A 27252-nucleotide genomic window follows, 5' to 3' on the forward strand; every position below is an offset into this window, starting at 1 on the left:
CTAGTCTATTGAGCATGAGCACCCCATTGTAATCAGCCTTCTGAGTAAAATATTTAGCCACTTTTTACTTGCAAAAAAAAGTTATGGACCTGCAGACCTTGGAGGAGTTGGTGTGGCCAAAGAAAAGCATTTCAACTCATGGTCTCTTCTAGAGACTTCTTTCCCATCTTAGGCACAACATCTCATCACTTCAAACCTTGACATTGGCCACGCACAAGGGCAACATTGTCACTTTTCTTAAAACGGTGCAGTTTCTGATAGCATCACATTTCATCAATTGATGCAACATGTAGAAGGCGCAATCCCATCAACTATCATGGGGCATTTGTGGCCCCTAAATTCCTTCTCTACTACTCACACTAAGTGAAACCCTAACTGTCAGTCTTCATGGCAGCCATAGCCAAAAAGCTTCAACCTCACTTCTTACAATCTTAATCATCTAGGTTAATACTAGCAATGATTCTAATCACTGGTTAAACTTCTCTTGAGTGCATTGTAGATTTGGAAGCTCCATCTCAGGACTAGACACAGTTAGTAGACATCATTAAGTCCATCAATAGACCAACATCTCACATCTTAAGTGAGGCATAAACTATGGAATGAGTGCTTGTAAGCACTAATGCTACATTTTCTCAATCATTGCTTGTGATGTTAATCAGAAATCTGAATGTTAAGTCTAAGATATGGACTCCATTTAGCATTTTAGTATGGTCATTAAGTGCTTATCTAACTAAGTGACACTATAAGGCTATATGTAAAACTATAAACACATAGACCATGTCACTACTCTCCAAATGTTATCTTGCTAATTTTCAAATTAGATTTTAAATCACTTTCAACCTGTTACTTATTTGATTTAAGCATCATATTATTTGCTTCCACTCTTATTGCCTACTTTGTAAAGGATTAGACATTGCCATTGCCTTGCGCAAGCAATAAGACCTTCCTATCATGGCCTATGTTGATGTAAAACCTCAAATCCACAAGTTTGATGGGAGAGATACCCATCCATGGCAAGTATTGGTGAAATATAAAATGATGGGGAGAGAGGGGTTACTGCTTCAAATTTCTCTTCAATCTCCAAGCATTCAACTCTATTTTGGTAAAATTTCCTTCAAAATTCATCAATTCTGCTTCAATCTTTATCAAAAATTTGGAGTTTTTGCTCGAATACACACCCAAGCAACCCGATATTTGGAGCTTTTGTCTTAAATCACCTCTATTGGTCTCAATGTATACAACAATATTACTTGGTACACTAGTCTCCATTTCTCCCAACATTGGAGAAAATTTTGTCGTTTTGGGTACTATTTTTGGGCAAATCTTCTAAAATGTTGCTGTTGTTCTCATAATTATAGCATCCTCAACCATTTATTTCTAACTTCAACATATTGCTAAACACAGCCTTATTCAAGTAATATTTTATTTCACAAAATTATTTTCAACATATTTTCCTTTCTCTTTAGCAAAAAAACAAGAGAAAAAATATTTTCATATTATTCAACTCCACCAAAGCAGCCAACAACACTTCTAGATGTAGTTCACCATTATTCTAGGATTTATTTTCCCTCTCTTCATTTGAAAATTATTTTTTTATTGCTATTTTGTACTCATGGCCTGCAATAATAATTATTTATTGGGCACGCCTAGGGGCAACGACAAGCTTAATGACACAAATTAGCCAATGTGGGCATGCATGATTTGGCATGCTCTTGTTACGAAGAATCTATGGTATGCTTGGCACCGAGTATCATGAGGACATATATTTTTGAAACCTCACTTAACATGTGGATTAATTTTTAATCACATGGTTAAGTAAATGTTGCACATAAGAGGTGTAACTGGGGTTAGAGTAAATTTACGAGCTCGAGACGCGAGAAAATCACACGATGTCCAAGGCAAAGGTTGCAATAAGTTATGCCACACAGGTGCTTGGTGGTATTTGGTGCCAGTTGTTGACAAAGGTCATTCATTTGGCCATAAGTGTTAAATGGTGACGCTAGGGAAGTGGCATTTAATGGTACCTAATGCCAATCTGATAGTCAAAAATCGCACTAAGACACTCGGGAATGGAAGTTGCCTAGCCAATTGAACTAGTGGCCACTTAGATTATTTTTCAGGGCACCAAAATAATTATAAGATTAATTTTCAGTATTTAAAGACTGAAAATTAATATTTAATTATGAATAATGCTGAAAAAACCATTTGGAAAGGCTACTACTTGTCAAAAACAGCCATGCAAGACTGAAAAATGCCATCACGTTGTGATACTCTTTGCAATTGCTTTTAAAGTTTCCATAAGATATTTGGTGAAGTTTCAAAACTATTCACCAATGGATGCAAAATGGATGGAAGAGGATGACTTGGCAGACCATCCTCAATTGTTGCAACTTTATCTCAATGCCTTTCAGTTAGAGCCGACTTTGGATCGGGCTTACTTAGGTTCAGCAAAGCAGGGGTCCGGAGCATTGCCTGATGCTTAAGGAGGAGGTAGCACTTCCACTCCACCAGTTTTGGACAACTCTCATATGTAGTGGATCTCGGATATATTCAGCATGCATCCAAGGTACTGTGTTGATAGTATGTCTACCATGAGATCACTACTCGGTGTACTAGTCACTGTGAGATACATGTATATGAGTATGGTTGTTACCACGGCTCTGAGACTATACTTATGCATGAGTTTTTTGGACCAGTTTGTCATGAGCTTTTGCCTCAATTTTGAGATCAATTTCTGATTAGTTTCAGCTTAGTTTTTGATCAGTTTGAGAACCGTTTATGATCACTTTGGGATCAGTTTCGCATCAGTTTTTGCATCAGTTTCTGATCAGTTTTTTTTACCATCAGCTTGTGATCAGATTGGAGTCACATTTGCAGCCATTTGTGATCAGTTCTCATATCAGTCCATGATCAGTTTATGATCAGGTCATGCTCAGTTTTTAAGGGTTTACAATTGATTCCATGGACAGCCGCATGTAACGAATGTCATGGACAGTTTCAGCCATGGTTTATGCTGAGAATATGCTTTACTGTGGTTTTGAAGTCAGAACGGTTGAAAAACATGAGTTATGGATGCATCCAATGGTTTCTAGCAACAGTTTTGGATTGTTTTTCAGTTTTCTATTATGTTTTGCTGGCTGGAAATTTTCAATAAGTTTTGCGCATATGCAATAGTTCGACAACAGTGGCCAATGTTGTGGTGACTGTCATGCCAAATTGAAATTCCAGTGCAATATACTTTTGCTTTGGCCCAATGCAGTTCAATCGAGGACGATTGCAAGGTTTTCAAGGGGGACGTCTATCCCGGGGACGTGAAATTTTGAGATGCTTTAATCTTGCTAAGCATTTGATTAAGTTATTAATCAAATGTGCAAGGTTGTTTAGCACGTGATACACATGGCAGTTATTTCACGGGAACGGGCCAAGAACCCCGAGGATGCAGTGGGTGTTAAAGCCAAAAGTCGGGTTAAGTTATGCCAACTGGGTTTTGGTGGTCAATTGGTGCCAGATTGGATCCTAGGACAATTGTTTGGCCATTAAGTGTTAATGGTGACACTAGGAACTAGCATTAATTAATTAATTACTGCTAGTCTAAGGGTCAACAGAGGTTGGGAACCACTCCAAGTTGCAAATGGCCTAGCCAATTTCATTATAGATGGGTCTGCTTAATTTTGGGCATGGTCAAAAGGGCTGAAATTAATTTTTAGAATTAATTAATTCTGAAAAATAAATTTAATAGCTGAAAATGCATTAGGAAGGCTGCCACTTGGCAAAACTTTTCCATGCAACTAGGGAGAAGGCTGTGGAGGGTGGTGGAAGCTGAATTGCTACCATTCTGAGCTTGGTGAAGGGAGAGGAGGTAATCAGATTTGTCTCTGAGAGGCGACGACGACTGATTGCGAGCCGCAACAGGACAGGGGGCAGCAGGTTTTCTCCTCCGCCTCAAGAGAGGAGGCGGTAGAAGAGGAGGGCTCGCCAACCGAGCCGATGTTTTACCCCCCTTTTGAAGCTGTTGGTGCCATCAGATTTGTCATCAGAGCTACGAATCAAAAGATACATTTCAGCTGATTTTCTCTCTCTCTACAGCATTCTCTCATCTCCTCCAGTCTATACTCAAGCATTCTCAGTAATTCTCAGCCATTGGTAGCAGAGTACAGCCAAATTTGGTGGACAACAGAGAGTTTACTGCTGTAAACCCTAAATTACAGCAGTAATTAGGGTTTAGCAGCCACCTTGGAACCCGTGACATCAATCAAAGGCATTGTACACTGAAATCAACATCGGAAATTCGTGGAATTGTGAGGATTTAAGATACCAGCCCATCTATTGTGAATTTGGGGCAACATTTGACCAATTGGGATTCCATTAAAGCAAGTCCTGGGTGAAAATCAAGGGGCAATTTGCCCGAATGCTTTGTTGATTATTGGAACAGCAAGGGGCTTTTGAATCAGCCAAGGAGATCGTGAAATCTCGGCTTGTAATTTATCCATTAGCAATTGAAATTAAAGAAATACTGAAAGGGACGCTAGTTTTGGGGCCAACAGGGTGTCCACTGTCCAAGTTTATGAAGGTAAAGTGAGCATTTCAATTTATGTTCATTTGCTGATTGCTGTAATTAAGTGCATAATCAGGTTAAACCACCCTATCCGAGAAGATAGGCTGGTTACACAAAGAGAAAGGAAGGACATTGCAAAAGAAGAGAACTCAAAAGAAGACTCGAAAATCGAATCCATATGCCAAGTCATGAGACAATACAAAGCTAATGTGAGTCACTAGCTGTGAAGGCACACTAGCATTGACTCCTCTCTCCAACAAGGACCTATGAATGACAAAGTGTGGGAAAGGAGCCTAAATAAATAGGCCAAAATAATGCCATAAATGGCAACAAGTCCGCTAGCATAGAATGCCAAAATAAAGCCAAGTAAAATGCCTAAATACATAGGATAATATCCTGGTGACCTAGCCTACTAGATCACATGCACATACTCAAATTGAACTAACATATCTGCTAACATGTTCATCATTCATTCCTCTTCAACTTGTCCAAGATACCTTCCCATACTAATCCATCCTCTTCCACCCCTTCACAAGGTATCTTCAACCAACCCAAGAGCTGCAATTACTATCAAAAGACAAGGCAAAACATCATTGTATGTCATAAGCACATTGCATTGGAGAAGGAGGAAGAGTCCCTGTCTTGCTCCCACCAGCGAGACTGCCGATCTCGCCAAGCACAGGGAATATACTTTCTTTATGGAGTGCTAGTATAATCCTTCTATTCATGATGCTTGTTTTTCTCTCATTAATGCGGCTTTTGGTATTTTGACCATGGTACTTCTAAGCACGTCACTTCTCCAGAATTATTCTCATCTATTTCTCATGGTACTTCTAAGCACGTCACTTCTCCAGAATTATTCTCATCTATTTCTCATGTACCTAAGGGAACATAGTCATATGTGCAAACAATGCCTCTAATGCAATTGAAGGCATGGTAATGTGCAAGTTACTACTATTTCTAGCACTTCCATGACATTGTAGGATGCCTTTGTGCCAAGCATTATGAAGAACATTCTTTCCATCTCCAATTGCTACTTGACTTTCCTATTCTTTTTTATGTCCCTCAGCGTGCAGTTCATAATGATCAAGTACCTTCTTCCGTTCTATTGATTGACACTCTCACATTAGGACTTTATTGGCTTTATCCTTATGGTGTCATGGGGATTAAGGAATTAAATCATTAAATGTCTCTAACTAAGGTTTGTAGAAAGTTTCAACACTCATGTTCAAAGGGTTCAGAATTTAAAATTGAGGTTGGCCAGTGACCAAAGTTTGGGCAAGGCCGTGTATTTTCCATTTAATTGAATTATTATCGGCTGATAATTCAGTTACATAGGCTGAGTTTTGCATGGGCAAGTTTGACATTTGGCATGCAGCCATATTTGGGAGCCATGCACAGCTGGAGAGGGCCATTCTAGGCAGTTTGGAGGGTGAAGAGATCAGTTCTGGAGACAAGGAGAGCAGGTCAGCACCAATCAGCAACAGGCAACCTGTTCGGTTGGACAATCTGGAGCAGGAATCAGTAGAGAAACCTTAACCAGCTGTATGCGACCTGATCTCAAGCTGTGTCGAGGGATGGCAACATCATTTGATGCTGTATTTAATGTTTGGGACAGCATTTAATGGGGTACTGGATGCTGGCAACCTGTTTTTAGGGAAATTTCTGGGCAGAAACTCAAATTTTTCTCTCTCCCTTGTTCTCTCTCCTCTATGCTTGACACTTGGCATGCAGCGATATTTGGGAGTCATGCACAGCTAGAGAGGGCCATTCTAGGCAGTTTGGAGGGTGGAGAGATCAGTTCTGGAGACAAGGAGAGAAGCTGAGCACCAATCAACAACAGGCAACCTGTTCGGTTGGACAATCTGGAGCAGGAAGCAGTAAGGAAACCTTAACCAGCTGTATACGACCTAATCTCAAGTTGTGTCAAGGGCTGGAAACATCATTTGATGCTGTATTTAATCTGGATGCTGGCGACCTGTTTTTAGGGAGATTTCTGGGCACAAACTCAAATTTTTCTCCCTTGTTCTCTCTCCTCTATGCTTGATGTGTGTGCAATCAAGTGAAGGGAATTGCTGATTCAAGCCTCAATTCTAGACTTGAAATGTTGTTGGGAATTTGCTGATCCCAGTCTAACCAAACAAGGATTACGGTTTGCATCGCTGTGTTGGGATGCATATATGCCTCAATGACCAGTGAAGGTTGCCAATGTAAATTAGATTAGTGGACAGCAGAATCCATGAGACATAGTGGTCTACAATGGGGCCAATTTGCATGCAGTTCTAGAAGACTCAACTTGCACTCCCTGAGCAGTCAAATAAAGGGGCGAATAGAGTAACCCATTACAGAGAACAACAATTGGTGCCAAATCGTGTGGAACTCAGCTTGATTTGGTAAGGATTCGAATACTTCAGTGGTAGAAAGTCAGACGTGTTCCTTGAGATCTCAGTTGAAGGAGGTCGGATGTATTCCTTGAGTTTTGGCGTGGACCTCCCATTTCTCAAAGCTTCAACCTATTCATTTGTAAACAATTTCTAAGATTAATGTGAAAAGAAGTACCACAAGGGGCACCAATGTTTTTTTGGCCAATCACTGTCAGCTTGCATTTCTCTTTATTGAGGGCAATTTAGCCCAAAGTGGTGAAGTGCTAAGTTTTCAGTCCCATATGTCTATTTCAGAAAGCTTAGGACTCCCGCATTTAATTCTTATTTATTTTATACAATTATTGCTTGCTGCAATCAGTGTAATTCAGGGGTCTACCACTCTTTCCCGAAAAGGAAGGCTGGTTTCAATAGCCCTAGGTTAATATCGTCTGGTATGCTATCTCTATTAATGATCATACCACTATAGGGCCTAGGATGCTTCTTGCTAGATCAATAGATATCTCTATTAATGATCATACAACTACAGGCTGCTTCTTGCTAGACCAATAGATAAGTCTTAAGCAGAGAGTGAAGCACCATCCTCCATGTGAACACTTAGTATAAAAATGATCGGCCCAATCTAGATGTTAAGGAACCCTATATATTAGGGCCTCCATGGTATCAAGAGCCAAGAGAAGTATACATCTACAATCATGAGGCATTTGCATGCTGCTGCCAACGAATCTAATAAAGGGAGGTACAAAACTCAAGTCAGATGTGGATAAAAAAGAAATGTCCAGCCTAGTATTGGCTAGGATAGAAGTGGCCAAACATCTATGGAATAATACAAATGTACCATAAGTAGAAAAGAACTCAGTACAAGTACAACACATTTTCATGGAAAGAAAGATCCCATGCTCATCATGTGTGATCTCTATGCAAAATGAAGCTACCCTAAGTCAACCATCTCAAAGCTGGTGTAAAGTTGATACATCACATCAATCAGCTTGGCAACATAGAAACCCATGAATATCAAAACATCCTCATAAAGAATACTGAAACATAAAACAGAATCAACCAGATACAAATGGAGGTTCACATCCAACTGGCTGCACATGAATCCTAGCAAATGAAGAATGAGTCGACCCTCTGATAACAGCTGCAACTAACATATTTCAGGCAATCAAGGACCTTAGATTAGTAGTAGGCACACTATTCATGTCAAGAAAAGTTGAATCTCTTGGGCTCCTTGAGTCTCACCCCCACACTCTAGATATCGAATTGGGTAAATAGGCCACCAATATCTATAAGCAAGAGGAAGGGCCAACCTAATGGTAATCATACATAATGTAGGAGCAAGGGTTTCTGTGCAAATAAATGCTCACCTGCTGAAATATCCCTTGGACACTAGATGAGCCTTCTACCAGCCTTCTACCAACCCAAACTACCATCTGAGTAGAACTTTGCCTTGGAGTTCCACTTTTAGTTCAATGACCTCTGAATGTGAGGTCTGTCCATCAAAACAAATATGTTCTCGTTTGTTCAACATATGCTCTTTCATATTATGTATTAGGAATACTTCCAAAAAGCTGTTCTGAATCTGCAGCATTTGGTTCATAAAACCTGCTTTCTTGGATAGGTTCTTATTTATTGAACACATGCTCTTTCATTTGGGCATCCATTGAATGTTGGATTCATGGAGACATAAGGGCTAGTCAAAGCTTATCAATCATTATATTGCTCTGCATTCCATATATAAGTACCTCAAACAAGTGCTGAGTTCATAGACTAGCACCAAATGCTTTCATCACATCAACTAATTCTCAATCTCATAAATGGTCATAACTATTAAAGATGTCTAAAATCCTACTTCAAAAATGCATACCCAACTGGCCCCCACCAATGTTCCATACATTCTCTAACCTATATTGTTCCTCAATTGTTGAATACTTCAACAACACTGTCACGAGGACGTGAAAATTTGATGCTTTGCTTATGTTTAATTGACATTTGATTAAAGGATTAATCAAATGTGCAGTTAAAAGATGCACATGTGAGGTGCAAGCTACTTTTTTTTACAGTTGAAGGCCCAAGGACCCTGTGAAAAAGATGGGTGTCAAATGACACTTGTTAGATTCTAGGTGAATTTTGGTGTCAATTTGTCCGTAGGACCATTAATTGGCCATTAAGTGTCAGTGGTGACACTAGGGACTAGGCATTAATTAATGGATTAATGCTTGTCCAAGGGTCAATTAATGCATGGGACCACTTTGGGTTGCAAATGGCCTAACCAATTAATTTTTGGATGGGCAAGGTCAATTTTCTGGGCATGGATTAAGGGCTGAATTAATTTTCAGAATTAACTAATTCTAAAACTTAATTAAATGGCTGGAAATTACTGGAAATGGATTAAGAAAGCTACCACTTGGCAAACCTTTCCCATGCAAGTGGGGGAAAGGCTAAATAGGGCTGAAGGGGGAGGGAAATCTCGTTTTTTCATTTTGGAGCTGTTGGAAAGAGGTGTTGGATTGTTACTACCAGCTTTTGGGACCATTTTCCAGCCATTGGAGACCATTTTGGTGATGGAGATTGCATATTCTTGACCTTGGGAAGCTGGCAATTGCTGCTGATGCACTTTTTCCTGAAGATCACAGTCTCTGATGCTCCTATTATTGTTGGTGCATCCGTTTGGGGCTGGTACAGCAGGGCAGCAGCAGATTTTGATCAGTTCTTCACGACAAATCTCAGAATTTTCTCTCTCTACAGCATTCTCTCATCTCCTTCAGCCTATGCTCAGCCATTCTCAGCAATTCTTAGCCATTCAGAGGAGATCTCAGCCATTTTTGGTGGGTTGATCTGTAATTTCTGCAGTAAACCCTAATTTACAGCAGAAATTAGGGTTTGGCAACCACCTTGGGATCCGTGCCAAAGATTGAAGGCTCAAGGTTCTGAAATCAACAGCTGATAATTGAAGATTATCAAGGGATTTCAGGAGCCAACCCATCCCGAATTGATTTGGGACAACATTTGGCCAGCCAAGGGTCAAATTGGAGAAGAACTAGATGAATCAAGGGGTAAATGACCCAAAAGGCTTGTTGGTCATTTATGACAGCAAGAGCAATTGGTTAACAAGAGGAGATTGAAGAATCTCAAGTTGTACTCCTTCCAATTGAATGAAGCTAAAGAAATACCGCAAGGGGCGCCAATTTTGGGGCCAACAAGGAGTCTACTGTCCAAGAATGTTATGGTAAAGTGTGTATCTCATTTTATGTGCATTTATTTATTGCTGTAATTAACTCTTAAATCAGGTTATCACCACCCTATCCAAGAAGAAAGGCTGGTTTCAAACACCTAATGGACCAAATTGATTAGCTTGAAAGAACCATGAAACACTAATGTGCCATGTCTGCTTGCAAGTAACTACTGCATGTACAACCACTCCCATGTTCAAGTAGAGTCTAGAACTACCGCAACACTTTCACTCCCATCTGGAATCCCCTTTCCTGCAAAGCATTGACTCAAAACTTTTCCTTGTTAAGCATCCTACACCTCCTTGCTGCTGCAAGTAAATCAACATGAAGGAAACTAGCCCATTTTACCTCCACTTTTATTACATCAAAGGCAAACAGGTAGAAGGATGCTTTTCCAACTATGTATATTTGAAATTAAAGTTTATAATATTCACTGTATATTACCTCAAATAAATCAAACCGGGAGCCATCATGGTCTTGATCTCTACAAAACCCCAAAAACCAGAAATAAAAGCTTTTGGTTAGTCCTTTACATGTCAATTAACAAATTGTTTGTCTCATTGTGCTCTTGTTGTGTGGTAGAAGAAGTTAATGCTAAAACTGTAATGAAGACATTCAACAAGACACAAGAATTGTACAGGTTTTAGTTGTCAGGTTTATTTTGTTGTTTCTCGTATTACCACTTCAATCTACCCTTTCGCTGCTTCATTTGTCACATCATCTGCCTCACTTACTTGAGAGATCACTCATTATATTGATTTGTAGTTGCATTTAGGTTCATATGTTTTTATCCAAGCTCTGAAAAACAATGACATCATCTCTTTAAGATTGACTGCTGACTTAGACCTCCATTTTATAACCTTGTTTTTTCTAGTTAGATAATAAGGCTATGTAGTAAAGTTTTAAGGTCTTTTATGACTGTGAAAGGCTTGTTCATAGAGAAAATTGACATTTAAATTAAATGTGTAGCGCTTTGTGAGTGCCTTGTCAGAGAAATGTGGAGCAACAGAAGGAAACTAATGAAGCTGTTGTATACACAAAGAACTAAACAAGAGAACAAGAACACATGAACTCAGAGATAATGAACTGGGGAAACAGAATCAATATACCAAAGCACAAGAATGTGTACAACCACATGCTGTACGGGTTGTAGGAAGCTAGCAGAGTGCTCCCAAACTCCCTCTCTCCATCAAGATCTACTGTGCACGTCTGAATGATAATAACTAGGAGCAAAGGTGGCCTATAAACAGACATAAATAAAAGAAAATAATGAACATGTCAACCAGCCATAAATGCCATCATAAATGCTGGTCGGCCAGGTTGAAAATATGCCGCCCACTCAAAATGCAATGCACCCAAATGACTTGCCCGTATGGCCTATGATATGTACTAAATTAACAAACCCACAAGTTTAATTTTGTCTCATTCGGATTTCCCATTGCCATATTATCACGACTTCAAAGCACCAATGCAAGAATGGCATTTACAATTACATAAATTGTTGAGCATTACATTCTGATTAGCTCTTTAAACCAGCCCCAAAACATGTAAATTACCAAAAGTGTCATTAAACGGGGAGCAGTTCTAGAGAGTTTCTATGTCCAATTACATTCTAATTAGCTCTTTAAAACAGCCCCAAAACATGTAAATTACAAAAGTGCCATTAAACGAGGAGTAGTTCTAGAGAGTTTCTATGTCCCACATGCAAAACCCTAATTTGGGAGGATCCCTTTGCAACTATAAATAGAGAGGCTACCCAGCATTCAGCCCTATTTTTGTGAGCAGGTTTGTCACTTTTCCCTGCAGATTCCAGCCATCAACTCCCTTTTACCAGCTGTCCAGCCCCTGCCAACTCCAACCTGTCACCTTGCAGCCCTAGGCAACCTGATTTCAGCCATCATCCTACTATCTGGAGACCCCCTCCTGCAGCATTTGCTGCTCCACTCCTGCCACCAGCAGAACATGCCATCATCAGCACCTGCCCTGCCTGCGTTTACACCTCCATGAGCCAGGCGATATGCTACCATCATCAAGTGACTGCTGCAGCATTTGCATTTTGCCGTCCAGCTGACCCACTGCATCATCTTACGCCTCATCTGCTATTGCGTGACTGATTTCAGCATTGGGCGATCTGTTTCCAACCTTCCTCCACACTCATATAGCTCTAACTCAGGCGACTGTTGCAGCGGTTGCATTTTGCCATCCAGCTGCCCCGCTGCATCATCTTACACCTCATCTGCTATTGCCTGACCGATTTCAGCATTGGGGGATCTGTTTCCAACCTTCCTCCACACTCCTATAGCTTTGACTAGTGATTACAACACTTAGGACCCATCTCCGATGAACATCTACTATCATTGCTCTACCCTTCAGCATTTTGTACACTCTTACATTCATTTACTAATTGATTCAATCACTTCAGAGTTCTCTATTGTGGAGCTCAGATGAGAGTCACAAAAGTTCCAGGAGTGAGCATTGAGTGTGACTGCTGGAGAGAGAGAGAGCAGAGTCAAGTACAATTCAATAAGAGTGTACCAACAATGTGTTGGTACACAAAGAGTAAAATGTATTTATACTTAGGGCACTTAAGGGTGCATTCACATGTATAATGTGCCAATACTATACACTCAGGGTTAAACCGGGCCTTTATCCCAACAATCTCCCACTTAAAAGTCCGATGTGAACCTCTAACTAACCAACTCCTACTAGTCGTATGCAATGCTCGTGTTGAGCTTTGCTTAGACTTTTAGTGAGAATATCTGCAGGGTTGTCTTGTGTTTTGATCTTGGTCAATGTGAGTTGACCATCTTCCAGAATCTGTCTGATGAAGTGATATCACACATCTTCCAGAATCTGTCTGATGAAGTGATATCGCACATCTATATATATCTTTGTGCGTGAATGATACATGGCATTCTTAGCCAGATACATAGGACTCTGGCTATCACATCCCAAAACTACAGTACCCATAGACATGCCGAGATCTTCTGCAAGTCGGCTCAACCATATAGCTTCCTTAGAAGCTTCAGTAGCTAATATGTATTCAGCTTCAGTGGTACTCAGTGCAACTATGTTCTGCAACCTGGAACACGAAGAAACAGCTCCGCTAGCAACTGTGAAGACATACCCGCTGGTGGACCTATGAGTGTCCAAGGCACCTGCCATGTATGCATTACAATAACCCTGCAAACTAAGTGCACCCTGCCCATAGCAAATACACTTTCTTTCTGTACCCTTAAGGTATCGAAGAATACACTTGACAGTCTCCCAATGTGTTTTGCCAACATTTGACATAAACCTGCTATGAACTCCCACTGCATGAGTAATGTCTGGACGAGTAGAAACCATAGCATACATAAGAGAGCCACAAGCTGATGCATAAGGGACTCCCTTCATAGCATTTGCTTCCACGTCATCTTTCGGACTATTGGCTTTGCTAAGCTTGAGATAAGGAGGTAAGGGTACCCCAAAAAGGCTTAGCTTCAGCCACGTTAAATCTATCCACTACCTTGTACTTTTCTTGAGATAAAAACAGCAATTTCTGCATTCTATCTCTACAAATCCTCATGCCCAAAATATGCTTTGCATTCCCCAAATATTTCATGGAAAAGGCTGATTTCAGCTAATTTTTGAGAGCATCCAAGCTAGTCTTTCTTTTCCCAACTAGCAACATATCATCCACATATAAAACAAGTATGATGGGGCTGCCATCTATATCCTTTTTCATGTACAAGCAATGATCTGCATGGCTGCGTGTAAGCTCATGAGATAGCATAAAGGTGTTAAACTTTTTGTACCACTGCCGTGGTGCTTGCTTCAGCCCATATAGGCTGCGTTTTAGTTTACACACCATTTGCTCTTTTCCAGGAACTACAAAGCCCTCGGACTGTTTCATGTAGATTTCCTCCTCAATGTCACCATGCAAGAAAGTTATTTTTACATCCATTTGATACAACTCTAAATCTAAAACAGCAGTGAGAGCAAAAAGCACACGTAGAGTGGACATCTTCACAACATGTGAAAAGACCTCTTGGAAGTCAATTCCTTCCTTTTGCGCATACCCTTTGGCAACTAGTCTTGCCTTGTACTTGGGCTTCGCATCAATTGTCTTTACTTTGTACACCCATTTGTTTGGAACTAGCTTCCTTCCCTTGGGCAATGACACAAGATCCTAAGTATCATTTGCATATAGAGATTTAATCTCTTCCTGCATAGCAAGCTCCCACTAACTGCTGAATTCACATGACTTGGCCTCTTTGTATGTAAGAGGCTCACCCTCATCTGTAAGCATCACATAATGCAAGGAGGGACCAAACCTATGTGGTTGCCTTCTTGTGCGTGTAGACCTACGTACCCAACGATCAACATTTGCAAGAATTGGATCTACATCTGGAGGTATATTATTTGCAGCATTTATTGGCTGCTATAAGCCATTTTCAGCATGATGTTTATGCTGTACAGCACCTTCATTTTCATTTCCAGCACCTGCATCTTCATAATCAACAAGCCTATCTTACTGTCCATGACCTCCTTGTGCTCCTATTTACTGTCCAGCATCATCTGGCTCAAAAATAACCGGCTGATCATCAGTTTCAGCCTATGGTACAGCACCATGAGGCTCATTTTCTGAAGTAATAGGTGGCTGCAAACTCTGAAACTTCACCTTTTTCAGATCTTCATTAGAGGCTAAAGTGCCTTTCAGCAATTTTGCCTCATTAAATACAGCATTACGACTGCAAATCCTTTTCTTGGACTGAGGTAACCACACTCTATAGCCAAACTCACCCTCATCATCATAGCCCATGAAAATGCCTTTGGTGGATTTTGGGTCAAGTTTGTTCCTCAGCTCATCCCTAACCTGCACAAAAGCATCACAGCCAAATATGCGTAAATGGTCATATGAGGCCAATTTGCCAAACCAAACCTCCTCATGGATGCCATTATTTAAGGACCTGTTTGGAGAGCGGTTGCAAATGTGAACTGCAATTTTGAGTGCCTCTCTCCAAAATTCATGAGGGAGATTAACAGTGGACAGCATGCACCGCACTCTTTCACATAAAGTCCTGTTATATGGTGCCTGCCCACTCCGTCGCCTACTTTACGCCCGTCGCCAGCCCGCGCACGCAGAACTTGCTAAGTTGCCCACACCTAGTCGTCGCTTGCTCGGTCCTTGTTGGTCGCGACTACTGGACCTGCCGCAACCCACGTGCGCAGTGCTGTCGCCTAGTCTCCACACCCTTGTCGCTAGCGCTCAGCGCTTCCTCACTGGTCACTCGCTGGACCTACCACAAGTTGCCTGCTTGTCGCCTGAGAGCCCGCAACTGTCTTTAGCACGACCTCTTCACGAGCTACCTGAACTGTCGGCTGCACTTGGTCTCAGGAAACGTGCAGAATCTTGTGCTCTGATACCAGTTGTTCGAGAGCTCAGCTAAGAGAGATGGAAGTTCAAGGAGAAGTGAGCGTGAGAGTGTGACGGCTTAAGAGAGTGTGAGCAGAGTACCAACAATTGTGCTGGTACACAGAATAAAATGTATTTATACTTAAGGCACGTAAAGGGTGCGTTCACATATACTATGTGCGTGTACTATATACACAGAGGTTACCGGGCCTTTATATCCCAACACTCCATTCCCATTGAATAGTCCATAGGGACAATACCTCTTGTTGTTGGCCCATCTCCCCATTCTATCATAGTTGTTGTTGGACATGTGGTACACTAACACCTCAGCATTCCATACTCAGACATGTGGCACACTGACACCTCAGCAACCCATATCTTTCACTACCCTTGAAGGATTAGTTGGGTGGTCCGTTGGTTCCTTACCCATCGCACTATTTGCATACATTCTAGAGTCCCCTCCTGCACCCCACCCTAGGCACACTTTGGGGATGGTAAGTTCTGCTAAAGCAAAGTTGGGTTCCAATTGCTTCAAATAGGCTTTTCCAAAAAAAGACTCCAAGTCTGAATTATTTAGGACTGAATGTGATTATCAACTGAAATCAGCTAGAGGACCAGCCAACCATCAAATTTGGAGCATTTCCACTCTTCTCGAAGTGGGCGAAGGCCAATTAATTGCCTAAATCAAGCGACAAATCAGATTAAAGACTTACCTGTCACTTTGGATGGCAAGGGGAGTTTGAATTGCAAAGGGGATTGGGAGAATCCCATTGTAAATCAACTTCTACTTCAATAAAGCTAAAGAAATACCAAAAGGGATGCCAGTTTTGGGGCCAACTTGGTATTTCCACTTTTGCAATAAATGCTTAGTATTGTAATTAAGTTGTGATCAAAAAATTACCACCCACCCATTGAAGGAAGGCTAGTTTCAATGCCCACATTGGATGCACACCGTTCCTTTCATGGTTTCATCTTCCTTGGTGATTTTCTCTTCTAACAGTATGGAGGCTTCCACTCCCAAGGCGGATCATGCAAAATCTCTCTTGATGCTATCATGGCAGTGACTTATACCTTGCTCTTCCAATCAGGGTACTTCATCCTCATCGTCATCTATCATAATGGTTCTCAACACCACACAAAGACCAACATTAGGTTCCTCTTCCTCCTTCAACATCGACATCCATGGTTGACAAGGGGTTCCTATCCCTTCTTGCTATTCTATAAGATTCAACACTTCTCTTAAACATCCGCCTCCCTTCCCTATTCTACCTTCCCTTTGCATCGCATAATCATCATCATATTTGTACACAATGGGCACTTGGGCAAGTTAAAAATTTCCCCACGAGGAACATTGTCCAAGTAGCACCCATTCCATGAGCATTCTCATCATGTAGCACACTACTTTAGGCATCTCATTATGCAAAGCACACCTGTGCAAATACTAAATTGTCTCTACCAAGAGTTCCTTACCACCACACCACCAAACTTTATCCCCCTTTCCCTCATCGTCGACATCCTCAAGTGGTTGGGATAGCTTGTTTGTTTTGTCATGTGTTGAATCTACCCATCCTTTTTGTTGTGCTAAGAAATGCACTTAGTCACTTAAACAGCCCCAAAACATGCTTATTTTCGCCTTATTTCAGCCAAAACCCTAAAATGGGGAGCCGATCGAGAGAGTTAAGTGGGAGAGGATCTAGAACCCTAATTTTCTATAAATTGGCACCCAACCCTCCACTCTTCCCTCAATCTCATTTTTGCAGATTTCAGGTGTTTCAGCTTGCTGCCCACACCCCGTTCGCGAAAGACATCTCACCCAAAGCTGTCCATTGCTGTCTCCATCAGTTGGCGCCTGATTTCCAGCCGTCTCCACGCAGTTTGGAGCTGATTTCAGTCAAGGGACTACTATTCCTCTTCAGACCTGCTGCTCTACAACCTAACACATCATCATAGTCTTGCTGCCTACGTTTTCAGTCTTTCTCTCTCTCTTGCAAGCCGTCCTGCCTTTTTAGTCTTTCTCTCACATGCTGCTGCCTGCGTTTTTAGTCTTTCTCTCTCCTCACTGCTGTCTACATTAGATCCAGCTTCTCACTGCTGCGTTTGCTGGTGTTCGACATCCAGAGGCTGCCTTCTTGTGATTCGGGATCCGTTCCGAGTACGACACACTTTCCAGCTCATTACCCCTGCCCTAATCCTTGAGATACGGGAGTTCGAGGTTCAGTATTCATTCACTACATAGTGTGTTTCCTGCATGAGCATCGTATTATTCAGTAGTTATATCACTTCATTTATTCATTGTATTCATTGTCTCTGAGTTACCCTAACCCTAACTGTGTTCTTTTGTCAGTCTGTGCTTTGTTGTACGGTATCTATTTATGTTTCTGTGTTAGGGTATTTCTTAACATGGTATCAAAGCCTGGTACTCTCTCAGAAACCTAGGCCTTTGATCTGAAAGCTCTTCACAAGAAGCAAAAACAATAGTAGGTTCAAATGACTTCGAACACATCAACACCGATTCAGTCTCCAAAACCAACTATGCCAAGAACCGAGTAAGAGTGGACCGATCAGCTTGTTCCACAAAGTTCCAACATGGTGGATGATACTTCTGATTACGTGGAAGAACAGCTAGGCAAGCTGACCTCTGAAGAATATAAACTGATCATAGCTTATAGACGAAAGAAGATTGAGGAGCTCTATCGAAGAATTCCCCTTCAAGAAAATCTCCTAAATGAAGGTATGCATGAATTTCTCTCATCAGATTTTGCGCATAAGTCTGATGATGTTGCACGGCCGTTGAGACCTCCATCAAGGATGGGGCCCCCTATTGGAAAACAAGACCAAGAGTATGTTCCTTTATTTCATCCACTCCGATGCAAGGTACGTTAGATTCATCTTTTATGCCTTCTTCTTTTACTTCTTCTGTTTTGCAATATTCTAGTAGAGATCATGTGGAAGAAAGTGTACAGTCAGTTGACTACGGAAAAGGTCCTCTTGAGAACCAATTCTTGTATGTTAACACACGTTGTGGGGATTATAAGAAAAAGCCAAGTACCTTTTATTCTACCCTTCCTTCTTTTACGTCTACTTCACAAAATTAGAATGAATTTGGTGTTCCTTTTTCTTCATTGCATGGTGCATCATCATCTTCACATTTTCACTTCCAATCATTAAATGATAAAAATGAACAAAATGCATATGCACCTCACACACCTCATTTTCAAAACCCACCCATCCCACCACATTCATCTGCTGCTTCTCTACTTCCATTCACACCATTCACTTTTCCATTTCAGACACCTTATGTCGCACCGCACATCACACCGGGGGTTATGGAAACATAGGCACATCCTTTAGTACCTCATCCTTACCTCTACCGAGTGGTGTTCCACCTACACTTTCGGGATCATTGCAGCCTGGGCATCCCCCCCAGTCTCTCTAGAGTGTAGATCAGTTGACTCCACAGTTTGCCTCCAAGGATTTCCCTAGTGGACCTTCTGGTCATACTGTTGTGCCCCAGCCTCACTTTGGACAGGGCTTCCATGTCCCATTGCCTTCACATACACCGGCACCTTATGGAAACATTCATGTTCCAATGTCTCCACCTCAATCGGCACTCATTGGACACTCACAACCTACTTCTACCTACCCATCTTTTCCCCCTCCTCCTTCTTCTTATCAGACACATCCACCTCCACCATCTTACCTTCACAACCTTATCCCCCACATCCATCTTACCCTACCTACTCGACACCTCATGGTTCTAGCTCCGTCTTCTGCCAAGCATACATTTAATGACAAGACTCGTTTTAACGGATCAAACTTTACTACCTGGTCGAACTTGATGAGACATGTCCTTGACTCCCAAAACCTAAGGGATCTTGTGCAGGGGTTGGAATCCCAACCTAATCCCGCACGTGTTCCATATGAGGTTGTCCGCTCATGGAAGGCTAGAAATGCCTCCGCTATTGTCGAGCTGATGCAGGGCTTAATGCTTGAGTTTCATTCTCAACTTCAACATTTTCACTTAGTATCAGAGCGATGGGCTCACTTGACTGACTGCTATGCAGCTCAAGATAGGACCCATTGTATTAATATTGACCATGAGCTTCAGCTTTTCAAAATCACTGACTAGGATGACTTGAAAGTCAAGTTGGCTGAGTTTCGGCGTCTCCTCGCTGAATTCTCCACTACGAGGACTCCTAAGTCCTCTGACGATCAGGTCACATTGTTCTTAAACAAACTCCCTAGGAAATACTTCAATTTTGTGGAAGGCATAATTTCAAAACCTACCATGCCTACATTCTATGAATTTGAGTGTCAGCTGTTGCGTTACGCACGGTTGTTCGATCAGTTTCATATGAATTCCTCTTCAGAGAGGGCTCTTGTTGCTCATTCTCAGAAAGGGCAACAAGGGAAGGGAAAACAAAACCAAAACTCTACTCAAAATCAAAATCAAAAGCAAAATCAATCTGGAAAATCACAAGGAACATCCCAATCTCTCAAACCTAGGTGGCAGAAAGTACCTAAAAAGAATAGGTATTGTCAACATTGTCAAAAGGCTGGCCATTTTGACGATGACTGTCCATCAAAGGCAAGAGGCACAACACCAAAACCTAAGTCTCAGACCCCCCCCTCAGTCGGGGAACCCCCTGCAAGGGAGGCAAGGTGATGGCAAGGGGCAGTTTAAAGGTCAGACTCACACTGCCACCGCACAACCATCTCAGTCAACAACGTTCTTAACTCCAGAGGGCATGTCTGACTGGTCCAGAGGCCCACATCGTCTCCATAAAGACATCAGATGCGAGTCTCGTCCATATCTGTGAGTTGCCTCCCGACGAGGTTACCGCAAAGGCCCACTCGATACAGCCAAGCACTTCAACTCCTGTTTGGATTGTGAACAATGGAGCTACACATCACATGACTCCTATCGAGGACATTTTCCATACCGGAGCCCCTGCACCCGGGCGGGTCCGCGTAGAAAACAACTCCTCGGTCAAGATTCAAGCACAATATTGCGTCAGTTTTGCCACTGATAAGGGTCTAGATCTGGCTACGTTGGACAATGTATATCATGTCCCTCAGCTTGGGGTGAACTTTTTATCTATTCAACAGCTTTGCCGGTTGGGGCGAGCGGTTTTCTTTACAGCAACCACAGTCGAGATACTTGACTCTCTGACTGGTTTAGTGATTACTCGCGGTGAGCCATAGCATAATGGCCTATACCACATGACACACTTTCTGACCGAGCCGACAGCCGAGGGCTCCGTGTTCCATAGCTTCCAGGCCTTAGCCATCTCTCCGGAGCCTACGAACAATGAGCGTCTTTGGTATTTTCACTTAGGGCATCTTGGTTATGACTCACTTTATGAGTTGTCATGCTGTGAGCTAGTTGAGGGCCCTCCACGCCTGAAGCTCGCTCGAGATATCTGTAAAGCTTGTCAGCTCGGAAAGCAGCACCGTACCCCATTTCCCAACAATCCTCTCATAGAGTTGAGGCGCCTCTTAGATTGATTCATGTTGATCTTTGTGGACCGACATCCACTGCTGCCTTGAATGGCGCACTATACTTCTTTTTTATAGTAGATGATCATTCTAGATACTTGTGGGTGTACTTCCTCAAGCATAAATCCGATGCTTTGATATACTTTTCTGCTTGGGTCCTGCTAGTTCATAACCAGACCGGTCGTTGTGTCGGTTGCATGAGGAGTGATAGCGGTGGTGAGTTTATCTCCCATGAGTTCTTCGAGTTTCTACAACAGCATGGCATTTCTCGCCAACTCACCTCTACCAACTCCCCTTCTCAGAATGGAGTTGTAGAGCATAGGAACCGAACAGTCATGGAGATGACACACTCTATGTTGTTCTTAGCAACGCTTTCTGAGCACCTTTGGGTCAAGGCTGTTAACACTTCGGTATACATCCTTAACCGGTGCCCGACTGCGGCTCTTCCTCAGAGGACCCCGTATGAGGCATTCTTTGGCTCTCGACCTGTTATTTCCCACTTCAGAGTCTTCGGGTATCGTGCATACACACACACGCTTGACGACAAGATAGAAAAGCTCACTCCTCGAGCTGATCTTATTTTTGTGGGATATTCCTCCGAGGCGAAAGCCTATCATTTGTTTAATCCTCGAACAAACAAGGTGATTGTTAGGCGAGATGATGTCTTTGACAAGAGAGATATTGTGCAATCTTCTGCACCCGATTCCGATCCGATTCCTTCTTCCATATCATCGGAGATCGTGCCTACTAAGCCTGGTCTACTTCCCGCTCCTGACCTTCCCGTAGATTCTTCAACTCCTAGGCCCCCTTTGTGTGACCCATTACCTCGCTGGTGCCAACAGACCTTGCGGGATTCGGGAATCCTACCACCAGATTCCACTATGGAGGGACCTAGAAGATCTACCAGACTTGCTCTTCAGGCATCATTTGCGTCGCTCTTTACAGCTGATTACATAGCACATTCAAAGCCGAATACATGACAGGAGGCTCTTCAGCACCCTCAATGGCAAGCGACCATGGAGAAGGAGCTCGAGAGTATTGACCAAAATGCGACTTGAGCATTGGAAGATCGTCCGAGCCACAAGAATGTCATCAAGACAAAGTGGATTTTTAGGACTAAGCTAAAAGCTGATGGGACTTTAGACAAGTGCAAGGGTTTCGACAAAAGCATAGCATTGATTATGAAGAGACCTTTGCCCCTAATGCACGGTTGACTTTCTTTCAGTTGCTACTCACGCTAGCTGCTCACCACGGTAGGCCGATACATCAGATGGATATCAAGAGTGCCTTCCTAGATGGTTTTCTTAAGGAGGAGGTCTATGTGGAGCAGCCACCAGGCTTTCCTTCTGGCAACCCAAGGAATAAGGTATTCTGCTTGCATAAAGCTCTTTATGGGCTGAAGCAAGCGCAGTGGTCTTGGTTCCATAGGATGGATGAGTTCTTACAGACTCATGGATACCATTCTACCCCTTATGACCCAAACTTATATGTTCGATCTACTGCGGAGGGGGTTAGCTATATCCTGCTATACATTGATGACTTATTCATCACAGGTTTAGATTCTGCTACCATGGCAGAAATTAAGGCTAAGCTTCAAGCTACATTTGAAATGACAGACCTTGGTTTGTTGTCCTATTTTTTGGGGATGGAGGTAGTTCATTCTAGGGGCTGTATTTTTGTGTCACAGCAAAAGTATGCACTTCAGCTCATGGACCAGTACACTATGGATCAAATACGGTCAGTGCCCACGTCTCTTAATCCTACTATCCACTTGTCAAAGGATACCCTAGGACAGCCCTTCGATGACCATACCTATCGCTCTATTGTAGGAAAACTTCTTTGGTTAATTCACACTAGGCCAGATTTAACTTACTCAGTCAGTATTTCACAGCACCTAGGATGTCACATTGGACTGCATATCTTCGTGTATTGCGTTATTTGCAGTGCACTTTTTCTTATGGCCTGACATATGGTTCCGGTTTATGTTTGCAGGGGTACAATGATTCTGATTGGGCAGGAGATCTTGACACCCGGCATTCCTATGGCGGCTACCTCTTTACCTTGGGCACGGCTCCCATTTCTTGGTCCAACCGTAAGCAGGAGACGGTGGCGGCTTCCACGGCCAAGGCTGAGTACCGGGCTCTCTTTGATGGCACCACCGAGGCCGTCTATCCAATAGTCTACTAGCGGCACTTCATTTACCATGTGACTCTCCCACAGTTGTCTACTGCGACAACCAAAGTGTCATTGCCCTTGCGGGCAATCTGATTATCACACCACAAACACGACATGTGGGAGTCCACTTTCACTTTTCCAGAGAGCAGATTGAGCTAGGCATTATTCGCCTAGAGTTTGTGCCTCGTCAAATAATTTTGTAGACATTTTGACCAAAGCGGTCAATCGGCCGTTTCTTCAATACCTGCTACCCAGGATCGGCTTGGGTACACCCTCCTCTACTTCTTCAGCTTGACGGGGAGAGGGTGCTTCCCTCTTGCTTTCCCTTCCAGTTTGATAGGGGGCAGCTTCTACTCTTGATAGTGACAGTGATGATGCTTACATTTTTTAGACATTACATTCATTTATTCTTTTGTATTGTATTATGGACATTTGTAACTTCATCCGCACTGTCAGGATGACATGATTGTAAAAGGATACTTGGACAAGTGAACAATTCCCCTGCGAGGACACTGTCCAAGTGGCACCGTTGCATAACATATTGCATGAGCATGTCAACTTACATCTCCCTTTGCATTACCCCATGCATTGGCATTCTGTTCATGTAAACATGCATCTATGCGCATTTATCCCTGTTCGGTCTTTTGGAGTGGTCAACTCTAGGATCCACCATATTCGTGGCATAACATATGGCACTTCTCCTAAAATGCAGTTTCCCTACCCTTTCTTGCTTGCTTTGCTTGTCTTGCTAAGCCCACCATCATCTTTTTTGCCTCTACATATATTCACCACATGATTGACACACACACACTCTTTTATCATCCTTAGGCACTCATCCTAGTCAACGTGAGGGATTGGCTTGCTAGTTTTGTGAATGACTTGGATTTAAAACTCTCTTTATCTTTTCCTATCCGTCACTTAATCGGCCGCTTCCCCTATATTCCTTATGTATTTTCAAAACACTTTTCCAAACCAAAACACAACCAACACAGTCCATTGTTGTATCCATCCGCCTTTGTAGAACTTGGTACGCCCTTGGGCAGCCAACATGCACCCTTGGTCCGATGCCTTGGCCTCTCTGGGGTGACCACTTGGACTCCCTTGGTAAGATAACCATCGCCTCTGTAGTCTTGGTAGGCCACTAGGCAGCCGACGCGTACCCTTTGTCCGATGCCCTGGCTACTTTGGGGTGGGACGCCTTCGAGTAAATCAAAATTTAGGCTCGCCTACTTTTGTAGCCCTATTTTGGGCTTGAGAGGGGGTGTTGTGCTAAGAAATGCACTTAGTCACTTAAACAACTCCAAAACATGCTTATTTTAGGCTTATTTTAGCCAAAAACCTAAAATGGGGAGTGTATCGAGAGAGTTAAGTGGAAGAGGATCTAGAACCCTAATTTTCTATAAATTCGCAGCCAACCCTCCACTCTTCCCTCAATCTCGTTTTTGCAAATTTCAGGTGTTTCAGCTTGCTGCCCACACCCCGCTCGCAGGGGACATCTCAGCTGAAGCTGTCCATTGCTGTCTCTATCAGTTGGCGCCTAATTTCCAGCCCTCTTCACACAGTTTGGAGCTGATTTCAGTCAGGCGATTGCTGTTCCTGTGCAAACCTGCTGCCGTACAGCCTGCCACGTCATCATAGTCCTGCTACCTAGGTTTTCAGTCTTTCTCTCTCCTACAGGCTGTCCTGCTTGCAAATTTAGTCTTTCTCTCACCTGCTGTCTACGTTTTTAGTCTTTCTCTCTCTTGCAAGCTGTCCTGCCTGCGTTTTTAGTCTTTCTCTCACCTGTTGCCTGCGTTTTTAGTCTTTCTCTCTCCTCACTACTGTCTGCATCAGATCCAGCTTCTCACTACTGTGTTTGCTGGTGTTCGATATCCGGAGGCTGCCTTGCTACAATTCCGGATCTGTTCGGAGTACGACACACTCTCCAGCTCATTACCCTTGCCCTGATCCTTGAGATACGGGAGTTCGACGTTCAATATTCATTCACTACATAGTGTGTTTACTGCATGAGCATCGCATTATTCAGTAGTTATATCACTTCATTTATTCACTATGTTCATTGTCTTTGAGTTACCCTAACCCTAACTGTGTTCTTTTATCAGTCTATGCTTTGTCGTACGGTTTCTGTTTATGTTTCTGTGTTAGGGTATTTCTTAACACTTTTTCCTTCTCCCCCGAGGACATAGTCAATTACTTGATAGGCTGCAAACCATAACTTATTTTTAAAAACCCCCCCAAAAAAAAGTTCAATGTGGTTTCATCTGCCTTTGCAAGTCCTAGTAGGCCACCAGGCAACTGACGAGCACCCTTTGTCCGATGCCTTGGCCTCTTTGGGGTGATCACTTGGGTTTCCCTATGTGCAGGTTTGTCATTCTTCAATGCAGATTCCAACCATTAGCTCTCTTCTATTGGCTGACCAGCCCCTGCCAAATCCAGCCCTTCACCTTCCAACCCTAGATAACCTGATTTCAGCCATCATCCTGCTATCTAGAGGCTCCCTCCTGCTACATTTGCTGCTCCACTGCTGCCACCAGCAGTCCACATTATCATTAGCACCTTCCATGCCTATCTTTACATGATCTCACCTCCTGTGCCGTCACCTAACTGATTTCAGCATTGGGTGATCGATTTCCAGCCTTCCTCCACACTCCTATAGCTCCAACTAGTGATTACAACGCTCAGGTTCCATCTCTGGCAAACATCTACTATCACCACTCTACCCTTGAGCATTCTATACACTCTTACATTCATTTTGTGCATTGATTCATTCACCTTGGAGTTCTCTTCTCTCTTTGTTTGTGTTTGTGTTTTTGCATTTTGAGTTTTGAGTTTGCATTTTGCATCTAGGGTTCACAATTATTGCATTCATGTCTGAGTTATTGTGTTTTAGTCATGTTCATGCATCCTGCACTTTCTCTGTGTAAACCCTAGTATATCTTTACACCCCAAATATCCATCATTTTTTATCCCTAATTTAAGTGTTTCCACTCATTGCTTGGAAGATGAGATGTAATAATCGAAGCTGGTAGGGGTACCCTAAGTATTCCACAAAAATAACTATTATTTTCTTTCATGTTTGACTTGATATTCCTTGCATGCTTGAGCTTGGAGGCAAGGCGGTAATGCGTGCTAGACTCCTCAAACTACCTCAATTAGAAGAGGTTCCTTGGCCATAGTATGGGAGGTGTCAATGGTGAAATCTCGCTCTAAGTAAGAAAGATGGGTTGAGTACTAACACAGGTCTCACCCACTCTTGCTCCAATGGGAGGAAGCTAGGAGTATCAATGTTGTGTGCACATAATTAGGCCTTAGATTGTTTAAACTATGTATGGATGAATTATATGAGAAAGAATGAGTGTGTTCCAATGAATACACACATAACTTGTACCATAGACTAAAAGCATTGTAATGCAAAAGCACTCCCTAGACACAAACTTACTAGATCCGATGATTGGTGCTACAAAGGTACTAATACCAACTGCACGAAGAGTTGGCAAGGCCATCACTAAGACAAGGCTCCTAGTAGTCAAGTTTTCAATTTGGAACAAAGAGAGCTGTCCTTGCCAAGAGGATACACTAAAAGGGGAAAATTTTTTCTTATGCAAAGATGTTAAGACTATATGATACGACTCACGAGGGACACTATGTATAGAGAGAGGCTCTAAAAGAGCCACATTTACAAAGAACCTTGCAAGACAAAGGAAATGGTCACAAAGTATGGGACACACCTCTTGGCCTTGGGATGTGCACATAGGCCAGTTATTTATAATGGCTTAGCAAGGTGATCAAATTCACATAGCCTCTCTCGAATGATAGAGGAGGCACTCGCACGGTCAACTACCTTAATAGGATTGCTTGTTCTGATACACGACAATCAAACCTTCATGACATCAAACAAACCAATCATAACATACATACATGCCCCTCTCAATGACATGTCAAAAAATGAGACAAGATCCAATCATGCATGCAAGCAACATTCAAGATACCTCTTTGCACTTGAGACAGCTA

At 42.5% G+C, this 27252-nt stretch overlaps 1 protein-coding gene across 1 annotated transcript in view; it reads right to left on the reverse strand.

Annotated features, from left to right (window-relative positions):
• Window positions 1-27252, reverse strand: part of LOC148039758 (Cyclophilin-like peptidyl-prolyl cis-trans isomerase family protein) — a 109192-nt gene that overhangs the window by 41366 nt on the left and 40574 nt on the right. Inside the window, exon 2 of the mRNA XM_087693655.1 lies at window positions 10614-10653. Coding sequence (XP_087549781.1) covers window positions 10614-10653 — 40 coding nt within the window. The remainder of the gene's footprint in view (window positions 1-10613; window positions 10654-27252) is intronic.

Source organism: Lygodium microphyllum, chromosome 2, assembly GCF_053477565.2.
Source record: "Lygodium microphyllum isolate KBCC chromosome 2, Lygodium_microphyllum_v1.1.10, whole genome shotgun sequence".
NCBI classification, from domain to species: domain Eukaryota; kingdom Viridiplantae; phylum Streptophyta; class Polypodiopsida; order Schizaeales; family Lygodiaceae; genus Lygodium; species Lygodium microphyllum.